The sequence below is a fragment of the Cnephaeus nilssonii genome (genome assembly GCF_951640355.1).
Source record: "Cnephaeus nilssonii genome assembly, chromosome: 10".
NCBI lineage: Eukaryota > Metazoa > Chordata > Mammalia > Chiroptera > Vespertilionidae > Cnephaeus > Cnephaeus nilssonii.
In genome coordinates, this window is record NC_137081.1 from 40,140,051 (window position 1) to 40,164,421 (window position 24,371).

Sequence of the window (24,371 nt, forward strand, 5' to 3'; positions counted from 1 at the left end):
TGTTGACTAGGCCCTCAACTAGGGGAGTCGGGAGAAAGAAGGGAATAAATTGTAGAATTGAGGAGGTAGAGTGAACAAGATCTAGAAACCACAGACAACGATGTGGAGAGGTTGAGGAGCAAGGGCAGTGGAATGGCCTCATCAAAGCAACAAGAAGCCAATGACCAACACAGATAGTGGCATCCCAGTCAGAAGCACCAAGTCCATTGCCAAGAGAGGTCTCATCCTTTAGCTCATTGATTGTTGGCAATTCATGTCGGTCCTACTGCTTCATTCAGTTCACCAAAGGAAGAAGTTGTAAAAATAAGCAGAGAACCTCAGAGGGTGCAAACCAAACTCTTCATCCTTCTATTTCAATTGACAATTAAACAAACTAACTAAATAGTAGGATGATTGGGTGTGGCTCCATCTTTTGGCATTATTTAAGGCACCGCTGACCCCTTCCATGATGTTAGACCTTCTTATTTTACTGACTGATTTGTGCCACTGGTTTATAAAGCACTTTCAGAGGTGTATGCCATTTAATTTACACATCAATTTTATGCAATGAATAGCCCATGAATTATTATGCATCTCATATTACAAATGAGAAGACTGGTCCAGAGGGATTATATGACATGTCTAAGATCACACAGATGGTAAATTAGTGTCAGGATTCCATTTTCTACCTTTTCTTGTCATCTAAGGAAGTGAAAAGATTTGTTTATTTAAAAGGAGATCCTGTAGTTTATAAGCAACTCAATACCATCATGGGAAGAAGGGGAACCTTCGTAAACCAATATTTGCACTAAACACAAACAAATACGAGATGGTCGGGCTATTAGGAGATCCATATGGTTGTTATTAAGATAAGGAAGTTATATAGTGACCATACTCCAAAAACAAGATGGCTTTGATTTTGGCTTCTAAAAGAAGTAACTACATTTAAATCCACTGTTGATTTATAGGGTTATTGTTTTAATGTCAGTATAATATTTTTTAAAGTGACTGTCACCTTAACAACATAATAATGTTACTTTATCTCTGCTTTCGTATTTTTATTTTCTATCATTTTAAGATAGTTCAATTCCTCGTGTAAAAATAGCTAGTTTTATTAGTAGTCACTATTGCTACTACCTTGGCAAAAGCCAAATATAGCTAGGACGACCAAATTCCATGACTCTTTCAACTTAACAATTATTTTCAATTTAAAAAATATTTTCTGTGGTGCTGAGAACTTTTGATGCTTGTTCTTTGGTAATTAAAAAAAAATGCAGGTGTGCGTTTTTATTCAGCCTATTTCAGACTTTGTGAGATGTTGATCTTTTTAGCTCTTTTTGATTGATTTTTCTGCACACCAGAAGTGCGCATTTTCTTCACTCCCTGTCCCAGTAGGCAGCCACAGTCCAGATCAAGTTCTTTATGATGTCTGTTTCTCAGAGCTCTTATCTTTTCAAGGTCACTAAGCATGTCAACATCTTTCCCTGCTTCCACAGCATGACATGCAAATGGTTATTAAAATAATATAACTAAAATTGTAAATTTTCAAATATGTCAACCAGTCTATAAGCTGAATTTTTCTACAATCGTGTTTCCTTGATAAAGATGAAAAGAAATCATGTAAGGGCAGATTTGATATGCCTAAAAGAAAAGTATAATGTTATGAGGATAAATGTGAAATGTAGTCACCAGTATAATCGATATTGCGTTTGCAGGTAAATTTAAAATATCCACCTGTTTTTGTGATTTAAATATACATTTTCTTCTGTACTACAGATCTAACAGTGTCTTGGTACAGCAAGGACAAGAAAATTAAGCCATCTAGGTTCTTCAGAATGACTCAATTTGAAGACACTTACCAACTGGAAATTGCTGAAGCTTATCCAGAAGATGAAGGGGTTTATACTTTTGTTGCTAATAATGCCGTAGGTCAAGTATCAAGCACAGCCAACTTGAGACTGGAAGGTAGAGTAAAACAACTTTAAGAATCACATTTCAATATAGATCTAATCTCATGTCAGTAACAATTACTAAAGATTTCATGTAAATCATGGTTGGTCCTATCATTCTCTTTTAATGCAACTAATTGTGTTCATGTCATATGTGATATTCTCACTTTTCATTTACTCCTTCTCATTCTGAGCCACATACCATCCCTTTGTTATTTTGCCTGCTTTGTCTCCATGATGTTTTGATGTGTTGCTCTCATCATCAGCTTTCATGCTTCCTGATAAGCATGTATCAGAATGGGGATAAATGTACTTGATAAAAATAGGTATATTTGTTTTCTCATTTGGCTAGGATAAAAATTTAAATTTATTTTTAAAAATCTAAGAGTGTAACCATCCCCGCATTGTATTCACATAATCCTGATTTCACAGAAGTGACAGTGGACAATTTCAGGTCTGTACACCAGTCAGCTGTACTCACCATCATTCAAAGAATGCCTGAGAGTTGAGGGGCACAGTCCTAGGAAGGTTAAACATTTCTGTTACTTGAGTCTTTTAAATTACAATCAGACACACTTCTTTGATGATAGGAGAGGAGCAGTGGGGAGGTATTTGATGCAACAGAAGATAACAATTTTTTTTACAGTCTTTTTCCTGAGCTAATTTATTCTACATAGTATTGAGTATATACAAATATATAAGGATTTAAAGGCAACTTTTATTTTTTTATTCAATTGTAAACACTTATTATAATAACCAGATTTTCTCTTAATAATCAATTTAAAGTGGTTTGCAAAGTAGAAAAGCTGGTTTTACAACCAGAGAGAAAAAAATAAAACCAGAAAACAAGAATACGTTTACCAAATTGTGTACTCCACTACTGCCTTCTTGAACAATATGGTGAAGTTCTTTAGACTGTTGATGTCTCAGCTTGTTTGTCTGGAAAATGCAAGTGACCTTGTATGACTGAATCCACAGTGGCATACAGTGACCAGGCGTCAGGACTGGACTGGATTCCAGTCCACTGTTGAAATTTGCCACTGATCTGCTGACAATTCCACATGAGTTCCGGTTTCAATGCAGGGCACAACATTAAAGGCTGGCATGCTTCTTTTCAGGATTTAGCAAACTTGAAGAAGTTACATCAAACTCCCAATGGCATGTCTCTTCATCACTTTCATTTAAGAAGGAGTCCCTTGGCCAAAAGCCCATCTTCATCCAGCCTCTATCAAGCCTCAGGGTGCACAGCGGGGAGACAGTCAGATTTCATGCAAGGGTTTCTGGCATTCCCAAACCAGAAATCCAGTGGTTTCATAACCAGCAGCCCATTCTACCAACAAAAGATGTAGTTTTCAATTTTGAGGAATCCACAGGCATGGCTTTAATGCTTATAGTTGACGCTTTCTCAGAGCATGCTGGGCAGTACTCTTGCAAAGCAGCCAATAGCGCTGGGGAAGCCACTTGTGCAGCTACACTCACAGTGACTCCGAAAGGTAAAGCCCGACTTGCTTCGAAGACTTTGATTTGCTGCCTACCTCCTACTCCCACTGTTACTAATGAGAGTCTCAGCTGTTTGTTTCATTGCATATTATGGCAGTACCTAATTTACTAATAAAGTAACACCCAACCAGCCCCACTACCCAGGTCTCAGTTATGGGCTAACCTATGTATCTTAAGTCTGACATTAGTAATTATGTGTTCCGTGCATTACATTAGTAATCATTTTGTTAGGCATCTATGCTGCTTAACATTTAACAGCATCTCATCATTGCATCATTAATGATCTATTTACTGCATATTTTTTACAAAGCATATTGTGGAGAGAGGACAAATGTTGAGAGAGAGAGAGAGAGAGAGAGAGAGAGAGAGATTGATTCTGGATAACTGCAGTGACAACAAAAGAAAGAAGCCAGATACTGTATGGCATCTGCATGAGCCTTCACCATCCATTCATCACTGGATTGCTGGGAATGAATTTTCCTTTGTGTGAAAATTCTTAGGGCATACTGCATCTGGCATGTTGCTTCCAAGTGACAATGATGTCTTTCATCTTCATCTCCATGCCATTTTGTGTTACTAACCTTGCCAAGTGACAAAGCTTAGATCTTAATATTCTTTTCCTTTTTTCTTGTCACTTGATTATACAGTGCAAGCCCTAGCTAGGCAAAGTTCTGGGAAAGATGTAAGAGAGGCCACCAAGTCCCAGGCAGTGGCAGATTCCTCTTTCACAAAGCAGGAGAGCAAAATATCCCAAAGCGAAGTTAAGTCATTTCAAGGATCATCATATGAATGTGAAGTGCAGGTTTTTGAAAGTATATCTCAAAGTTCCACCCACACAGCTGCATTTGTGCAAGATGTAGGGTTGCACCATCCCGCATCCCTGTCACAAATTGCAGAAAGCACTGCGTTATCTGATAAATACTCTGAAGAGACGATGGATGAGGCGCCAAAGATTCTTCTGCATCTTCAAGACCTCTCTGTAAAGTGTGGCGACACTGCTCAGTTCCTCTGTGTTTTAGAGGATGAATCTTCTGTTGATGTAACCTGGACTCATGAAGGTGTAAAGCTAGAGGAATCTGAGAGAGTGAAGCAGTCACAAAATGGAAATACTTATTTCCTTACCATATGTAATGTTCAGCTGGTAGACCAAGGATTGTACAGCTGCATTGTACACAGTGGGTATGGAGAGAAGACATCTTCAGCAGTACTAAGCATAGAAGGTGGTTATTTGATTTCTAGCTATGACTTGCTTCATTCATTTCATCCTCATCGCTTTATGCAGCTTTTCTGCCATGCAAATTGAATCAATGAATATATTAATTAGAGTATCTCAAAATTAGTACTGTATTCATCAATGGCTTATGAAAGTTGGCCAAGTCATTGGCCAAACTTGTTAAGAACATTTAACTTTCCAGTCTATATTTAGGAAGTATAACTAGCAGATCCAGGTTCAGGAAGTTAAGGTTCATTTCACATGGACTGCCTTTTCTAATCTTGACCAAATGTGCCACCTAGGGAGTGTACCAAAGAAGGTTAAGATATTATGGTTCCAGTATTTATTGAGTATTTATTTTTGTGCCTGACACTATGCCACACTTAAATTTAATTGTTTTAGTAATAGGAGGCTCAAATTTCTCATTTGCCCTTTGTGTTCAGATCTGGAGATTCTAGCTATTACATGGAGGCCATGAAAATGTAAAAATGGGCACTTACAATAATAGGTCTGGATCAAATTAGTCATCTCTAGATATTTCTCAATAAATCGTGCTGCTTTTATAGCCTCAGATCTTCTGGGAATTGTAGAATTATCTCATGGGAAAATCATTATTTATGTTATTATTATGCTTGATTCTCCCCTGTGTCTGGAAAGGCCTGAATAAATTTGGGCAAAGGATAGCTTCTTCCTCTTATCTGTAGACTTTCCTTTTATGGACTTTCCTTTTAGATACTAATGATATAAGACAAAATTCTTCAGGTGCTGTCTGAAATTCTTCAGAAGCCTGTGCTGTCTATTTGCCAACAAAGGAGCTTCACTGAATCCATGGAAGGAAGCTGGGAGAAGTTTGGGCATCTCCAGGGGTCTATTGAGAGCTGTGGCCTCAGGTTCTTCCAGATCTGACCATACTATTTTCTAGTTGTTAGACATTAGCAGGGGCAAAAATACAGTGCTATGTGCACAGCCCTCTCTACCCTGAATTTTGAAATTGGCTCATTAGTTCACTTAATGTTCTACAATATTCACTCACACACAAAAAAAGGCCTTTTTTTTTTTTTCTTTTTTAAGTTGGCATTTTGTTCTATGGCTATTTCTGGTTATATTTCCAAAGTCCAGGACTGAGATTTAGTTATGCAAATGAGGTGGAAAATTCCACCATCCGGAGACTTGACCGCAGCTGCTGGCAAGCACAGTAATCACAGTTACTATTTATCTGGAGTTGTTATCTACACATCTTGTAGGTGACAACTATGACAGTTTCAGCATCAATATAATTGGGAATCAACTGTGCTGTGGAGGTGGGAGAAATGTAGGTCTTTCAACTTGTTTCCTAAAGAACCTAGTGTCATAGTATAGTACTTGAAAGTCAAGTTCCCAGAGGGGATTTGCTTAGACATTTCTGCCCCAGGAATTCCAGTTTTAATTAAATATTATTAAAGTGTTCTTGGAAAATGAACACTATTTTTTTTTCTTGGAAAGTCCAGACGGCCTTACTTGTACTTTAAAAAGTTAAAACATTTTTAAGTGTTTGAAGGGTGAAGGATCAGGCACAGTTGTCCAATTATCTAAAAGAAGGCAGTTTTTATATACCCCTCTTTTTTCTGGCCTAATAACTTTACATAGGCTACATAGTTATCCACAAAGACCAAGTAAGAATGAAAAACCCCATAAGTCAGTTTGTGTTGAGTTCTTATGTGCATAGTAAGCATAGCTATTTCATATATTAGTTTTGGGACTAATGTGCCGCTTTCCTTCTCATCCTAATGACATTCCATCTTCTCTAAATTCAGCATGTGTTTTACTCGTACAAACACAGCTAATTGATTCCTTTTCCTAACTTTATTCTTACCTAGCAAAGACATCGCAAACCAGAGCAGTTACAAAAATCACCCTTGGTTCAAACACTAAAAGTTTTAAAACACTCAAAGAGTCACAAATTAAAACAACCCGTGAAGTAAAGAGAGAATCGTCAAAGAAAACATCAAGTTTGTCATTCACTTCATGCCAAAGACCACAAGGAACTCAGAAGCCCACTGGCACAATGCCACACGAACTGAGAGATGAGAGTGGTACCAGGGCACCTGCCTCTCTGAAGAAGCCACCCCAGAGATGATTGTGTCTAAAGACTGTTCCTTTTCCTTATGTAATAAAAGCCATTTAGAGTGGTTGACTCTTTGTTTTGCTTCTTAATATGTAATTGAACTTCAGGTAGTTTGACATTTTAAAGGTGGTTTAAACCAAAGGAGTATTTATTTACTAGCTGAAAATGCTTAATTCTGCAGGAAAAACTGAGACTAGCCATCAACTAAATGTGGCATGTTAAAAAATGCATGTCCCCTTAAATGTGACTTCATCTCTTAGCAAGTGTTCAGTCAATAAGACATTTTTAAAAAGAATTTTCCTTTAGCTTGTGGATTGCTTTTCTGAATGCATGTAAAGGCATGGAGAATTATAGAACTAAATGTGGAAATTTCATAGAAAACCAAAAATAAAAATGCTTTTAAATTTTTCTGCCAACATTGTCATGTACTTTATCAGTTCATTGATTTGTTTGACATGAATTGTTTGATGCATTTGGTGGATGTAGTTTTCTATTATAATAAAGATAAAATTATAATTGTATGAATCATATATTGAGGCAGACAGTATATGAAATTAATCATTAATTTTTTTTCCATTTTAGCCTATGAATCAATTTTACACGAGAGGATTGAACAGCAGATTGAGGTGGAGATGAAAGGTATTATTACATTGAATATGAGATTTAAGTAGAAATTCTGAAGGATTAATAGAATACTTAACTGCCTTCTTTCATTTACTATCATTGAGAAAAATGACATAGATGTATAAATATATCTCTTAGAGTATATATTACTATGTCGCATGCCTGGTTTAGTATGCTGATGGTTACATGCATTTCATAGTATTTTGTTTTACAGTAATTTAAATTCTCGAATTTAAAATTTACCAGCCACATTATTTTCATGTTTGCAGCCATTTTCGAAAGTGTGTATTAGAAAAAGTTGGAATCTTAATGCATGAAATCATGAAATAGAAGTTCGTTTTCAAAATCACAGTGAATTAAATTGAACAGTAGACAATAACCTAGCTGTCATTCTCAGAATGCAATGTCATGAATGAATGATGATTGAAATGCTACTTGATTTAGGGTGTGTGAAAATGTTACATTCCCATCTGGTTTACACTTCATGCTCATACATCATTTTAACATTGATATGTCTCTTACACTGGCTTGCAGATAGCTGCCTTATGTGATCCTTATTGCCTGCTTTTCTTTGTATAACGTTGTGACTATATGGCTGTATTAGTTCGAATAAACGCCTTCTTATTTTATTTTAGCTATTTATGGTTTGGGTTCTTGTATATATAAATATATATTTAAAATAGTTAATTATCAAAAATATAATAATTTAATCTGCAATCAAAAGGATCAGAAAGGGCGTTTATTCCACTCTCTGCAAGTCAGGTAAGATTTTCCTCTTAGCCATCAAAGGAACAGAGTTTTCCTGCTCTCAAAACAAATATGCACAGGAACATGTTATTTTCAAATGCATTTTTGCTTGTTCAAGAAGAAATTTCAGCAGTTTGAAGAAAAGACCAGACAACGAACGATTTTCGTGTCAGAATCTTTTAAACAGAGCATGGTGTTGCGTTTATTCGAACAAATATGGTGAGTGAATTTTTCTATGGATTTGTGAGAATCTGTAGCATGCATTTTATTTCATTTCTATTTTGCAATTTCATTTATTTTCAACTTTTTGAAATACTATGGAAAATAGTAAAATGCTTTATAATTTAATTTCTTTTCAGAATTTTTCTCCGAGGAAGAATCTGAACATTCAGAAAGAGATACACGTGATGCCTTTTCAGATTCTGAAGATGTAGACCACAGCTCTATGGCTGCTAAAAGATATGCAAGTAGAATATTATCTACAAGCTCCTGGCCTGAATATTTCAAGCCTTCTTTTACCCAAAAACTTACGTTTAAGTATGTTTTAGAGGGTGAACCTGCTGTTTTTACGTGTAGATTAATTGGCTGTCCAACTCCGGAAATGACTTGGTTCTATAACAATCGGCCAATCCCAACAGGTCTCCGGCGGGTTATAAAAACTGAGAGTGATTTGCATGATCACTCTTCCAGCTTAGAGATTAAAAGGGTCCAAGACAGAGATTCTGGAACTTATAGAGTGTTAGCAATTAACAGTGAAGGGTATGCTGAATCAACTGCATCGCTGCTTGTTATTCAAAAAGGGCAAGATGAGAAATATTTAGAATTTCTGAAAAGGGCAGAACAGACACATGAAAATATAGAGACATTAGTTGAAAGGAAAGAGGGCAGGATGAAGGTTGACCTGAGGTTTACTGGCTCTCCCTTTAACAAACAACAAGATGTGGAACAAAAGGGAATGATGCGAACTATACACTTTGAGACAGTGAGTCCTAGCAAGAAAACAGATTTTATGTATGATGAAGAATATCTAGAAGGTAAATCTGATGTCAGAGGATGGCTTAACGTAGGTGAAAATTTCCTGGATGAGGAGACTAAAGGGAAGTTGCAACGTTTACGGGAGGCTAGAAAAACGTTGCTGGAGAAAAAGAAGTTATCTCTTTTAGATATGTCATCTGAACTAAGCTCAAGAACTTTGAGAAGGGAAGCTAGTAATAAAGATACTATGTTCTTTAGAGAGGAAATGGAAAGCAAGTCAGTATCTGATCTAGCTGAAAATAGGGATACGGTTGAATATTCAACTGAATATTCTATTCAAATGGATCAAAATATAGAATCTGGAGAATCTCTCACAAGTTTTCCAACTACTGTTGATGAAGAAATTCTCCAGACTGAAATAAGAATGAGCCAAGAGGCATTTCTAAAAGAGAGTCGACCAAAAGACCATTTACATGGTAGAAGTCAAGTAAATGAGAATACCCAAGCAAAAAGACAAGTTGAAAAAATTATGACCAAAACTGAAATTGGAGAGTCATCTCAATATATCACTAATGTGTATAAAAATAAGGAAATAGATGAGACTTCTGAAAAGGTGTCTCAAGCTGTTATACCACATATGAGTGATTTTGGTATACTTACAAATATTAAAGAAAATGAAGCAATAGATAGTAAAAGAATAAAAAAGGATGATTTGAGAGAATTACAACACTCCACTTTCACAGGAGTTGAAGAATTCAAAATTGAACAGGAAGAAAAAACCACAGGATTTTTTGAAAATTCTTTCCAAAAACATCTGCAACGTTGCCCACCTTCATTTCTTCAAGAAATTGAATCTCAAGAGGTTTATGAAGGTGACAGTTGTAAATTCATGTGTCATTTTCAAGGATATCCTCAACCCATAGTGACATGGTATAACAATGATATACCAATCCCACGTAATCAAGGCTTTATCATTCATACCTTGGAAAACTATTCAACATTAACTTTTACTTCTGTTCTTCCTCAAAATGAAGGTTCTATTACCTGTGTGCTGTTCAACCAATATGGAACAATAAAGACAACAGGTATACTAACAGTGAAAGCAAAACAAAGGCACGGTATCAAAGCACATAAAATCCCAATATTGCATGACTACACTGATGAGGAAGAAGAGCTGGCATTGGTGTTTGACCAAGCAGAAGATGTTCATCCGGCTTTGAGACTAGAAGGCCAAACAAATCTCCATGTGTTACCAACTACCCCACCAGGTCCTTCCTCTGCAGACATAGAGTTGCTTTCCTTCCCTGTAGAAATTCAGATAACAGCAGCAACTCCTACCCCAGAACAGGACAAAGAGTCAAGAGAATTGTTTCCATTTGAAGAGCTGGAACCTAAAGCAGCACCTCGAGATGAGGCTACTCGGTCACCAAAACACAAATTTATATTTTCATCCGATATTACTAATGAGCCACCAAAAATGTTACAAGAAATGCCAAGGTATGCCAGCTGTAGAGAAGGGGACTTCATAGTTCTTGAATGTTTATTATCTGGTGAGCCTAAGCCGGTGGTAGCATGGTTTCAAAACGGAGTCCTTTTAAAGCAGGATCAAAAGTTTCAATTTGAAGAGTTTGATTATAGCTACAGGTTATATATTCATGATATTGATGTTCAAGATTCTGGAAAATATAAATGTGTTGCTGAAAACAGTTCGGGAACAGTTGAGAGTGTTTCAGATCTGACAGTGGAACCTGTCATTCACTGGGAAGATAGCCAATTAGAAAATATTGGTGGAATTTATGAAAAAAAATCGAAAGGTCAACAAATTCAGGGAGAATCTGTAAGGGCACATTTGTATGATTATCCAGCTTGTCCTTTTACTTCCCAACCTAATGTAAAAGAATATGCTATAAGGGAGGTTTTTCAAAACCTTGAGACAGCTGAGCAAATAGCCCAGAAAGGCCATGCTCATTGCACATCTTCTAGAGAAAAACTCCCCAGATTTATGCAAGTTGCTTCTAGGTCCATAAAAACCAACAGACCTATTAGAGCGGAACTCATACAATGTCAGGATGAATGGAAAGAAGGGCGTGTAAGTGAAAAATCAAAGCTGCACCAAGCAGAGGGTACTGTTTACCCATTTGTTGATGATTTCAGTGAAGTTAAAATTAGGAGAGAGGTTAGACATGATTTTGGAAAACTTGGTGAACCAGAAAGGGTACATGTGCAAGAATATGCCCAAAGTGACCATTTCTCAAATATCCACTCAAGGAAAACTTCTGATAGTTATGATACAAAAGAATCATCTACCATTGCATATGAAGAACCCCTTGGTGAAGAGAGATACTACCCAAGAAGAAAAGTGAAGCATAGAATCATTGCATTTGAAAAATTACAACATGCAGAAAAAGGAGTTCTAGAGAAAAGAGCTACCAAGAAATCATTTGTTAATCCTCCTCAAAAGAAGCCTGATGACATTGACTTCCCATTAAATCAAAGAGAATCAAAATCAAGTGACCTAAAGGCAAATATGCATCAGACAGATAAAATGTCTCCAAACATGGAACCAGATTCATCTAACATTATAATGAATTTAAAGCTGCTTTCTTCTCAAACTCATGGGGAATTTAAAGTACAAGAGAGGGAGCAACAGAAAGAAATAGGTCTTATAGAGTGGTCTGCAGTTTCTAAAAGGGCTGAATATGAAACTCCTATTACATTTGACCTAAAGCAGTTTCACTCTCAAATAGAAAATCCAGATTTAAAATCCCAAGAATTAGATAGTGATCAACCAGAAGAAGCTTATTTTAAAATCCAACATCCTGCTTCTGAAACAACTGATGCTGAGAACATTGTATTTGATCTAAAACAAATGTATTCTCATATAGGAGATGCAGCTAAAGATTTCCAGGAATCTAGGCCACAATGGGAAACACCTTATAAGGAAGAAATTCCTGGCCCTGAAATATTACTATTTGATACACAGGATATGTCTAAAAGAATGCAAAATGACATACTTACAAATCAAGACATTTCTTCTAGTCAGGACTGGATGAAGGAAAGTTGTATTGATGAAAAGACCTATTATTTGGGGAAAGAAGTCCAACAGATACAGGAACAAAAGGTAGAAATTTTAGACACAGATACTTCTCTTAAAATCTTTTCTGATGAAATCCATAGGCAGGCAGGTGGCCTACTTCAAACCTCATCTGCAGATGTAGGAGAAACTGCTATTTCTGAGAAAAGACATTCTTTAGAAAATGGAGATCAAAGTTTCATTTCACTTTTGAAAAAAGCAGCAAGTGAGGAAAAGCTTTTAGAGGTTTGTGAAATGAAGGAAGAGCACACTTTGGAACAAGAGTTGGCATCATTTCAAAAGCAGGATGAAGGGATACAGGAATATGCCACTGGAGACCACAGAGGTGATGTTCAGGAAGCAGACACACTCCACAGAAAACCCTCCCTAAGCCAGTGCTTTTCATTCTTGATGACTGAGGAACAACGGAATCCAAATGAACAAAGAAGTGAAAGAAATGATGTCTCTGAAGAAGAAAAAGTTTATGAAGTTCAAGGGGAAAATGAAACTTTCTTCACTACTGAAGAGGAAAAGATTGAAACTTGTTTTCCTAAATTGGATGAGGCACATACAATGGAATTAAAGGACTCTGAGTCCTCCCTAACACAATACTTACTTGCTGCTGGAAAACATGAAGTTCCTGAAACTAGAGACACCAAAGACACGGCAAAACTTGTCCAGAGTGAATCAACCACGTCCATGGAGGTTGAAGAAGTAACTTTCAACACTGTGTATGAATATTATAACCAACAACAGGAATCATTAGGTCGTCCATTTTCTCCTGAATCTGATATTTCCATTGATGTGGGAAGTATAAGCAGTGAAGAAATCTCTGAGTTAGATCAGTTTTATACTCCACCATCCTCTGTTGAACATTTTGAAACTCCAAAGTCTCCTGATTTATATTTTGCTCCATTAGATACAACTAAGCAATCCTCAACAAACTCAGGAGGTAAGACTGTTCAAAGAACCACACCTTTAGAGGAAGTTGCTGAAAGGTACTCAACACCTTTGGAAGGGGAGGTAACAGAAAGATATTCCACGCCTGCAGGGGAGACTTTAGAGAGATATTCCACACCCCCAGGGGAGTCTCTAGAGAGATATTCCACACCCCCAGGGGAAACTCTAGAGAGATATTCCACACCCCCAGGGGAGTCTCTAGAGAGATATTCCACACCCCCAGGGGAGACTCTAGAGAGATATTCCACACCCCCAGGGGAGACTTTAGAACGATATTCTACACCTTTAGAAGGAGAAACAGTTGAAAGATATTATATTCCTACTGGAGGACCAAACCCCACTGGAAACTTTAAAAGGTACCCATCAAAAATAGAAAGGGAAGACAGTACGCCAAATGAACATTTCCATACACCTACAGGAGAGAGAAGCTCAGCCTATGAAGTATGGCGCTCGGATTCATTTGGTACACCCAATGAAGCCATCGAACCCAAAGACAATGAAATGCCTCCATCTTTTATTGAACCTCTGACCAAAAGGAAGATATATGAAAATACAACATTAGGCTTCATTGTTGAAGTTGAGGGCATTCCAGTTCCCGGTGTGAAATGGTATAAAAATAAATCTTTGCTAGAACCAGATGAAAGAATCAAGATAGAAAGGGTGGGTAATGTATGTTCTTTGGTAATTTCTAACATTCAGAAAAGAGACGGCGGAGAGTACATGTGCCATGCTGTAAACATCATAGGGGAAGCAAAGAGCTTTGCAGATGTAGACATAGTACCCCAACAAGGAAGAGCAGTGGCACTCCCACCTCCAGTAACACATCAGCATGTCATGGAGTTTGATTTGGAAAATAATTCATCATCAAGAACACCTTCTCCTCAAGAGATTGTCTTGGAAGTTGAGTTAAGTGAAAAAGATGTCAAAGAATTTGAGAAGCAAGTGAAAATAGTCACAGTTCCTGAATTTACTCCTGATCATAAAAGCATGATTGTGAGCCTAGATGTTCTTCCATTGAATTTAGCAGATCTAAATATGGCTTCAAGAGGGGAAGAAGACAAAGATTTAAAAATTGACTTAGAAGTATTTGAGATGCCTCCTCGTTTTATAATGCCTATTTGTGATTTTAAAGTTCCAGAAAGTTTCGATGCTGTGTTCAAATGTTCAGTCATAGGCGTCCCTAGTCCCGAAGTTAAATGGTATAAGGAATATATGTGTATTGAGCCAGATAATGTTAAATATGTGATTAGTGAGGAGAAGGGGAGTCACACCCTTAAAATTCGAAACGTCTGTCTTTCTGATAGTGCGACATACAGGTGCAGAGCTGTGAACTGTGTGGGAGAGGCGATCTGTCGGGGATTTCTCAGCATGGGAGATTCCGAAGTATTTGCTATGGTAACAAAGAAAAGTCGAGTGACTTTAAGCAGTTTGAAGGAAGAGTTAGTCTTAAAGAGCAAATATGCAGACAGCTTCTTTGAATTTCAGGTGGTGGAAGGGCCTCCCAGGTTCATTAGAGGTATTTCTGACTGCTGCGCCCCGGTAGGCACAGCAGCTTATTTCCAGTGTTTAGTCCGTGGCTCTCCAAGACCCACAGCTTACTGGTACAAAGATGGGAAATTGTTGCAAGGAGCAAGGTTCAGTGCTGAGGAAAGAGGCATAGGGTTCCACAACCTATTCATAACAGGCTTAGTAAAAGATGACGCAGGTGAGTACAGGTGTGTAGCTATCAACAATAGAGGAATGGCCGAGACCTGTGCAGCACTCACCCTAATGTAAAATTTCTTGTACAATGTTTTAGTGCCTTAGTAATTATTACACTTGATTTGAGTGCTTTCATATCTTCCAAATTATATAGATCTAATAAATTTCCAAATATGTCAACTCTATTTGAATGCATTACATTGAAGACCCCTGGGAACACAGTTTCTCCACGTGGACGTCTCATGTGTGTAATACATGTAAATACTCTGTTATCTAAATATCTGAACTGTGGAATCATCACTTGTGTCAATTATACTGTGAAAAATCAAGCACAATTAAATATCTCTATGGCTACCTACTTGTATTTCTACTTTACCTTCATTTCTCCTTCTCAGAGTATTTCAGCAGAATGTATTCTCTCTTAGAGATAAACTATATAGGTAACGTAAAATGTAAAAGGGAAGAGCATGTCGCACACAGACTAGTAAGAGAGAATCTCCTCTCTGCTCTGAATATAAGTAATTTTTGAAATTATAACCCTTTTGCAGCCAAATTAATGATTATTTACTCAGCCTTAGAAGAGATAAAACAAAAAATAGAAACCAGCTTTGCTCAGTTGGTAACTAACTATATACAGAGGAGTCTTGGTTCTCAAACTTAATTCATTCCAGACGGGTGTTTAAGAAGTGATTTGTTAAAAAAAAAAAAAAATCTTTTTTTCCCATTAGAAGTAATGTAAATTGAATTAATACCTTCCAGACCCACTAATAACTCCCTGTTTTAACCTTTCTTACGTACAGTTCATTCCTAAGGTAATGTTTAACCTATAAACAAATACTTCTTTTCTTAAATTTATCCAATCACCTCCTTTTAGCCTTAAATGAGTCACTTTCAGCACTCCTCTCTGGAGTCTTTCAGGGGGTGAGTATGCAGCATCTTTACTTTTTCATATATTATTGCCTCTGAAATGCTATCACTGGCTAACTGCTTTCCCTTTATACAAATCAACAACAATTTTTCTATCTCTTCAATTGCCTGTGATTGTTGTTTTTTTGAGCACTTTCACACCCTGAGCAACATTAGCACTCTTGATAGTCTCTTTATGTTTTAAAATTGTGCTAATAGCTAGATTTCTGCCAGCAACAAAAGCATTTGTTACCTGAGAGATGCTTTTTGTCATGCTGAGGTATCAGCATGAAAAGGTTGTCAAGTAGAAAACAGAAGTTTTGTTACACAACTAGGCTGAGAACCAAATTGTTTGAGATGGGAGACATTTGAGAACCAAGGTTTGACTGTAATCTGTTTGACATTACATCCTCAGTATATGTTTGGTTCTTTTAAAAATGTTTTAATTATTAATATCCCTCTTCTTAAGTCTTTTAACTCTTGCTGGTTTTGAAGGGACCAATGGTGCTGCTCAGATAGATATCATCTGGACATTTGCAGAATATGCAAACACAGATCTTTTTACTTTTGGAAATACCTCATTTTTTCAGTTCAAGAAGGCATCAAGTGTAAAATGCAACATTAATTTAATATTTTCCTTAGGAGAAAAGAAACTACCATATTACATTTTTACCTAAGATTTTAAATTGCAGTCCAATTTCAGAATCTTTAAAATTAGGAAAAGGAAGGTGGAACGTTTTTAGAATTGAGACAGTATGGTAATTTGTATTTGTATATAATAAGATAATAGGCTTTCCTGTCACTTTCATTGAATTTCATTGTTTAAACTAACTCAGAATTAATAAGCATTCAAATTCAAGATTTATATATGTTTCTAAATTGACATTGTTTTTGTTTTTCAAAATTAAAATGATGATAAATTCACAAAATCCTTAGCATTGTACCTATGTACCAATGTGAACCTAAATCTTCTCATATATGTTGTAATAAATATAGAGAAATTCAGGCAGTTTATTTTAAATCTGAAAATGAGGGATTTTACCAGAAGTCCTAAGTGGTGATCATTCAACTCTCTGTGTCATCCCAGTGGTAACTTTAAAAAAATAATTTAGAATAAATTTTAGTTGTACAGCAGATGATGAATAAAACAATAAAATACAGTAATGAAATTATGAATCTTTCCTCCCCTCAACTCTTAAATATAGCCCAATGACTATATTTGTTCTCTACATTGAGCAATTTTTAAGTACCATGAATATATTAAACATATTAGTTTTAATGCTAAAAAATTTAAAATGTAATGTAAATTTAATTTTCAAAAGGATTCATATAACCAATTATGTTTACCATGTTTCTTTCATTGTATTACCTTTTTATTCCCACAATGGGAATTCCCTAAAAGCCCTTCTAAATTAAATAAACAATTGGGAATATGTGTAGAATGTAGACAGAGCAGTAAGGCTCATACCCTCACCTCCATGCCCCCCAAAAACATTTGTTCTACTTGTTTTAAGTCACCATAACTCATCAAGATAGATACACTCTTGTGGAGCAATCATTTCTGTTTCAACCAGTGTGCATACAATAGCTGTGATAATCATTATAGATATAATGAAATATATCCATCCTAACTCCCTGAAATAAAACTAATTCTATAGTTTATGGACTTAATGATTTATTCTATTTTTAGTCACCTAATGGAGGTTTAAATAAATTAGAAATTCAAGTCATGATAAACTTGACAAGCACATTTTACCCAATTGTTATAGTAGAGCATAGGTAGCAACAATTCAAAGACTGTTTCTTTAAAAAAAAAAAAAAAGTAAGAAATAAAGACCAAAAAATGTGGATTTGCAAGAAGCGCTGAAAATATACTTTTATTCACATAACAAGAAGGGCTTTGTTTTGCTCATTAGAATTCTGTTAGTCTCAAATGCATTAAACTTGAGGATATGCAGAATAACAGTGAATGAATAAAGAAAAGTAAGCTTTGGTCATACTTGACTTATTTATTAATTGTTGAAATATTTTTAATTTTCTGACTCAATGGCACATAACTTAAAAGCTTGGAATATTAATTTCTCTGATTCTGGATAAAGAATTCATTTATTACATAGTTGAAGTTAGACATAATTATTAGCTGCTACTACTGCATGTATTTAAACTATGTGTTTCATGTTTCAGGGCATTTGAATTTGATTTACTATCTTTTTATGGTTGGTACATGATATTTAGAAGTAAGGGAGAATATTTCAAGATATTAGTGAGTAGGGGTGTATGAACTATATTCACATTCATTCCCTTTTACAGATATTTTGTCAGTTCAAGTAAAGGGAAAGCTGACATGAGTAATACATTGCAGATTAAATGTAAAGTTAAGTGGTCACCATTAGCATATGAAATTAATGATTTTATGGCAACTAATTGAAATAATAAATAATTAAGTATGTATTCTACATGTTATAGATAAGTTTTACCAGTACATTTATAGCTAGCTGGCACTGGAGTCCTGCCTTCTAATGCTTATACACTAGAACAGAAAGGTATTAAGTTATAAGACTAGTTCGTGTAATGTAATTGGAGTGAACTAATAAAATAATAAAACTGCTTTTGAGTAAGGCAATAAAACTACTATTTATGGGGCTGTTGTACATACATGACAGCTTTAATGAAAATCCTAATTTCTTGTTATCAAATCACACATCTTTCATTCTTTTGTCCATAATACTGTTTAAAGAGTATTTGTTATTCACTGTTTTGTTTTCCTGTTCAATAATTGTTATATAGGTATTTCTTGCATAATAAAATACAATCAAGGTTGTTTTTCAAGCTGAAGTTTTGTTTAAAATGTAAAAGAATTGGTTCTTAAAAATTCATATGAGTAAAGCAAAAGGATACAGTGTTCTCTACCTAGGAGTCAGCCAGCCTATCCAAGGACAGGGTAATATTCAGTAATGAAGTATTTAGTGACAGATTGTCTGTATGTAGATTATGTAGAGATTCTCAGTGTGTGATTTTGGTTCTTGTTTACATCTTTACTGAGGGTGAACAAGGACCACTGCTCCTTGACCATAGCCAAATCCACTGGGCCCAAAGTTCTTTGCATGGCATCCTTTACAACAGATATCCCCTCTTTATCATTCAGAGTTGTTGATTTCTTTCCATACTCGGCACATTGGAAACAGTTTTTGTGACAGGGTTTCCAACTCCAATTATCTTTTCAGCAGCATTAACAGAATTCCCACATCTGACACATTTCTTAGCATCTCCGTATTTCTGAACAAATTTATAAGTAGTTGGATTTGTTGCAAGCCTGTGAGGCTGAGCACTCGCTGCCTTGAAAGCCAGTCTCTTGCCCACTCTATGTTGAGCCTCTGGCCTTACTCATAACCATTGGGCCCATACTTCTTGCAACAGGAGGAGTTGCAGTAGGCCTCTTCATCTTGAATTGTCGCTATTATGCTATCTAAGATTTCCTGCAAACCATGCACAACACAGAAAGCACAGTGGTGAAAGTTTCTCACACCACACTGCACCTCTTCCACATGCTCTTCATTCCTCCCCAAAAGGCCATTTGAGTAGGAGGTGGGACCACACACCAATGGTGAAACTAGGATTTGTGAAGGGAGTGCATGGGAGTCAGGAGCCCCAATCAAGATTTTAATTTGGAGTGGTTTTCTCTCATTTCTGATTCTCCCATTTTCTTGCCTAACTTGAGTTAACATAGGTCTTATTATCAAAGCTTTGTTATAGTACTGTGGCAGTTTACATGGGCAAAAGATGACTTGCATTTCTAGTAACTGTAAACAGCAGTTCTCTCATAAATTCAGATTAAACATCCCCTGCAGCCCCTTGTTTTTAACAATGGCTTCAGTTTATAAGCAGTAACTGGAATATAGAGGATTTATTTTGGAAATCATCAGTCTTCAATTTGATAATGAGGATATTTTTGCATATTAAAATTTTATGTATAAATAATAATTCTGGACCTTTTAAGGAATTGATTGAAATAACCATGGATTATTTTAGTACAAATATCCAGCAATGTTTCAAACTTGAGTATTGGTATAATAGCACAAAGAAAAATTCTTAAGAACATCTTTAACATTTATAAACTCTAAACCAAAAGAAGTGACTGAAAGCTGCATTAGTACACTCTTTATAATCATATAATGTGATATAATAAACTAAGGTTAAACACTTAGAAATGTGCTTTGTAATAAGTTAATCTCAGGATAATCTAATGATTCCAGGAATGAGGCAGAAGACCATCAAGTGGTACATAATTCTTTGACTTTCATTTTTTTGTTGTTAAATAAAATTGATGGTAAAATAATAATCATTTTCCCCCATACAGAGTTTTCTAGTTGTCTTCTGTCTGCTGAGGAAGAAGGACTCCAAACCTATAGCTCTGACCTTCAGCTATCTAAAGGAAATGAAACACTTGAACTTTTATCTGAACCTCCAGTTCATTCAACTAAATTATATTCCAAAAAGGAAGGCAGTGTCCCGGTTTTTATCAAAGAATTGTCAAATGCTGAAATAAGCATAGGGGATGTGGCTAAACTATCTGTTACGGTCACTGGCATCCCCAAGCCTAAAATTCAGTGGTTTTTCAATGGAATAAAGTTAACGCCTTCTACTGACTACAAATTTGTTTTTGACGGTAATGATCATAGCTTGATCATTCTGTTCACAAAATTTGAAGATGAGGGAGAGTATACATGTATTGCCAGTAATGAATATGGACAGACAATGTGTAGTGCCTATCTAAAAATAAATTCCAAAGGAGAGGGACACAAGGAAACTGAACTAGAATCAGCAGTGGAGAAATCTCTGGAAAAGCTTGAAGGTCCTTGTCCTCCTTACTTCCTTAAGGAGTTAAAACCAATCCACTGTGTTCAGGGGCTCCCTGCCATCTTTGAGTATACGGTGCTTGGAGAGCCTGCACCCACTGTTTTGTGGTTCAAAGAAAACAAGCAGCTCTGCACCAATGTGTATTACACTATCATTCATAATCCTGATGGTTCTGGGACATTCATTGTCAATGACCCTCAGAAGGAAGATAGTGGCCTCTATGTCTGTAAAGCAGAGAACGTGTGGGGTGAGTCCACCTGTGCTGCAGAGCTGCTGGTGCTTCTGGAAGACACAGACATGACTGATGCGCCCTGCAAAGCCAAGCCCACCCCAGAGGCTCCCCAAGATTTTCCACAGAAGTCGTTAAAGGGCCCTGCCTTTGAAGCATTTGACTCTGAGCTGGAAATTGCAGCTGAGCAATTGCAATCCACAGTCTTGTTGGAGCAGGATATGCCGACTCCTGAGAGCACCAGGGGACTTCTTCCCCTCGATGGCACTCTTCATGTTCAGCCTATCAAGGAGCCACCTCCCAGTGCACACCTGCAGGTTGTCCAGTCCCAGAAAACCCTCCCCAAAGAAGACATTCTAATGCCTGCATCACAGGTGGTTCTATCAGATACTGAAAAAATTTTCCCAAGTGCCATTTCTGTAGAAGAAATTAGTTCATTAACAGCCGAGCCTCTGAAAACTTTATTAGCTAAGCCTGAAGGGAATTATCCACAGTCTTTGACAGAAGAACCTCCAGCCCATTCATATCCAACTTCTGTGGCTGAGGAAGTACTTTTACCAAAAGAAAAGACAGTACCTGGTGTGGACAAAGAGCAAATAGGGACTCCTCACAAGCAAGAGGCACACAGCGCTTTGATCCTGAGTCACAGCTTAGCTGAGGGACACATGGAAAGCTTCGAGGGTCCTAACATTGTGGTCTCTGAGGTAAACCGTGAGCCCCAGGTCCCTTCAGAACACACGTGCACAGAAGAAGGTGTAATTTTGATGGAAAGTGCAGGTCAGCTAGAAAGTACAGCTCATGATTTCGTGGCCAGGACTGAGGAGAGCAAGTCCTTAAGTTTCCCACTAGCATGTGAGGAAAAGCAGGTACTGCTCAAGGAAGAGCATGCTGACCACTTGACAATGCCCCCTAGCCAAACCATGGAGTATAAGAAAGAGCCGGTGGCAATAAAGGGCGTGCAGGAAGTGCAGGGCCGTGACATTCTCGCGAAGGAAAGTTTGCTTTCTGGTATTCCAGAAGAGCAAAGATTAAACCTGAAAACGCAGATCCGCAGGGCTTTGCAAGCAGCAGTGGCCAGTGAGCAAACGAGTCTTTTCTCTGAGTGGTTGAGAAACATTGAGAAGGTGGAGGTCAAGGCCATAAACTTCACCCAAGAGCCCAAACGCATTATGTGCACCTACCTTATTACCACAGTGAAGTCTCTAACAGAAGAAGTAACCATCGCGATTGAAGGCATTGATCCTCAAATGGCTAACTTGGAAACTGAATTTAAGGATGCTCTGTGTGCTATTATATGTGAGGAAGTAAACGTCCTAACAGCCGAGGACCCCAGAATTCAGGAAGGAGCCCAAGCAAGCTTGCAGGGAGAAATGGATTCTTTTTCAGATTCACAGAAGATTGAAGCAATCACTGAACCAGAAATTGAATCTAAATATTTTGTCCCAACAGAAGAGGTCAGTTATTTTAAAGTAGAAAGTCAGGTCAAAGTTGTGGATGCGACTCTCACTGACGGGGTTGTCACCCCTGCTATCTCTGACGAAAAACAGGATGAGATACCAAAACCATTCGAGGAACAAGACAAGTCCTCTGAGAGTGGTTTAGAGAAGGCTGGGCTAGTAGAGATTCAGGAAGCTGGGGGTGGTCCTGTTATACATACACCCTTGGTGGACACTATTGCTCAGGAAGGTGACATTGTTAACCTCACGTCATCCATAACAAATGCCAAAGAGGTAAATTGGTATTTTGAGAGTAAACTGGTGTCTTCAGATGAAAAGTTCAAGTGTTTCCAAGATCAAAATACATATACGCTAGTAATCAACAAAGTAAATACAGAAGAGCATCAAGGAGAGTATACCTGTGAGGCCTTGAATGACCACGGAAAAACAGCAACTTCGGCAAAACTCACTGTAGTCGAAAGAGGTTGGATTTTTAAGGATTAAGTAGATCAAGCTCTAACATTCACTGGATTGTAATGATTTAGGTTTCATCACCAAATTTTCACTTATCTGCCACTGCCAGAACATAGTCGAGTTAAAGTAAGATTGAAGTCACAGACATAATCATGGTTATTCACCCATATCCTTTTCCTCACTGCCTTATTGGCTAATGTTACATCTACATCATTATTCATTTTTAAAATAAGACATGCTTTTATATGTTTCATAATACCAATACACATGCTTTTTAGTTTCTTTTTTTATGAAAATACTTTAATAATGTGATACAAAGCTGTCGGTGAATGCCTAGCCATTCTAAAATGCCCAGCCTCATCCCCAAATTCAAAATAACCATGATTAATTGTCTATTTAAGTTTCTTATTTCTATTTCTTTTTTTCTATTGCTCCACTTATCACTTTATGTAGTAGATCACGTTTTTTCACATTGTTCTCAGTGTTTCTAGTCAGCATGGTATATTTAAAGAATATGTCATGTTGTTATGCATGTAAGCCAGTAGCATCACATTTTAATAATTATTTTCACAATTCACTGCAAAGTAATGATTGACTATGTTGAAAGCTGCTTATTGTCTTCTTCTGCCTTCAATGATCTTTCTCATTTTCCAGTCACTTGTCGTACTGCTGCAATCCGTCTCACCAATTTCAACTGTTTTACTTCATTAACAGAAACAAAAGTTAGAAGGAAAAGAAAAATGTGGTCTGCCTGATAAGGAGGCCTGCTAATGGACTCTGCTTCCCTTTGCAGCTGCCCCCGTGATCAAGAGGAGAATCGAGCCCCTTGAAGTAGCTCTGGGCCACCTCGCCAAGTTCACCTGTGAGATCCAGAGTGCCCCTAATGTCCGATTCCAGTGGTTTAAAGCTGGCCGAGAAATTTACGAGAGTGACAAGTGTTCTATTCGATCTTCAAATTACGTCTCCAGCCTGGAAATTCTGAGAACCCAGGTTGTTGACTGCGGCGAGTACACCTGCAAAGCCTCTAATGAGTATGGCAGTGTCAGCTGTACAGCCACACTCACTGTGACAGGTAAATGCCGAACATTGAATCTGATGTTGTCCTCTCATTTTACATTGTTGCCTGATTTGCTTTTCATCCAGGTGCCGGAAGTGTGTGTTCTACCAACTGGAGAGACCAATAGCCAAGATGGTAACATGGTAACATGGTGGTGAGGTGCCACAGAACCTGTGCGGGACAAGAAATCATTATTTAGTCGTGGTTCTAACAATAGCTAAATAAAAATAATTTATTATTTTGAGGAAAATGTTAAGGAATCAAATGAGCAGTGGCTCCTGAAAATTGGTTTTGAGAGATTTTGTTTTGTTTTTATCTCTCTCTCGTTTTCAATGACCATCTTGGTGGATATATCTTGGGTAACTACAAATGGCTTGTCCCGTAATATAAAAATTTCAGGACCACCAAAATTTTTGGTGCCACTAAAAAAATATATGATACCCCAATATATTTAATAATTTGGAACCAGTTAATTACTTAAGAACAGAATTACAAACTAAGAAAAGCCAGAGCATAGGACTAAAGTGAAATAAATTCTAATGTGAGATGGGAACTAGCACAGGACTGTAGACTAGGCTTTATTCTTT

General features: G+C 37.0%; 1 protein-coding gene across 1 annotated transcript in view; it reads left to right on the top strand.

Annotated features, from left to right (window-relative positions):
- Window positions 1-24,371, top strand: part of TTN (titin) — a gene marked incomplete at its 5' end in the record, with an annotated part of 276,293 nt that overhangs the window by 46,148 nt on the left and 205,774 nt on the right. Inside the window, 4 exons of the mRNA XM_079783141.1 lie at window positions 1,756-1,944; window positions 7,328-7,384; window positions 20,089-22,737; window positions 23,521-23,799. Coding sequence (XP_079639267.1) covers window positions 1,756-1,944; window positions 7,328-7,384; window positions 20,089-22,737; window positions 23,521-23,799 — 3,174 coding nt within the window. The remainder of the gene's footprint in view (window positions 1-1,755; window positions 1,945-7,327; window positions 7,385-20,088; window positions 22,738-23,520; window positions 23,800-24,371) is intronic.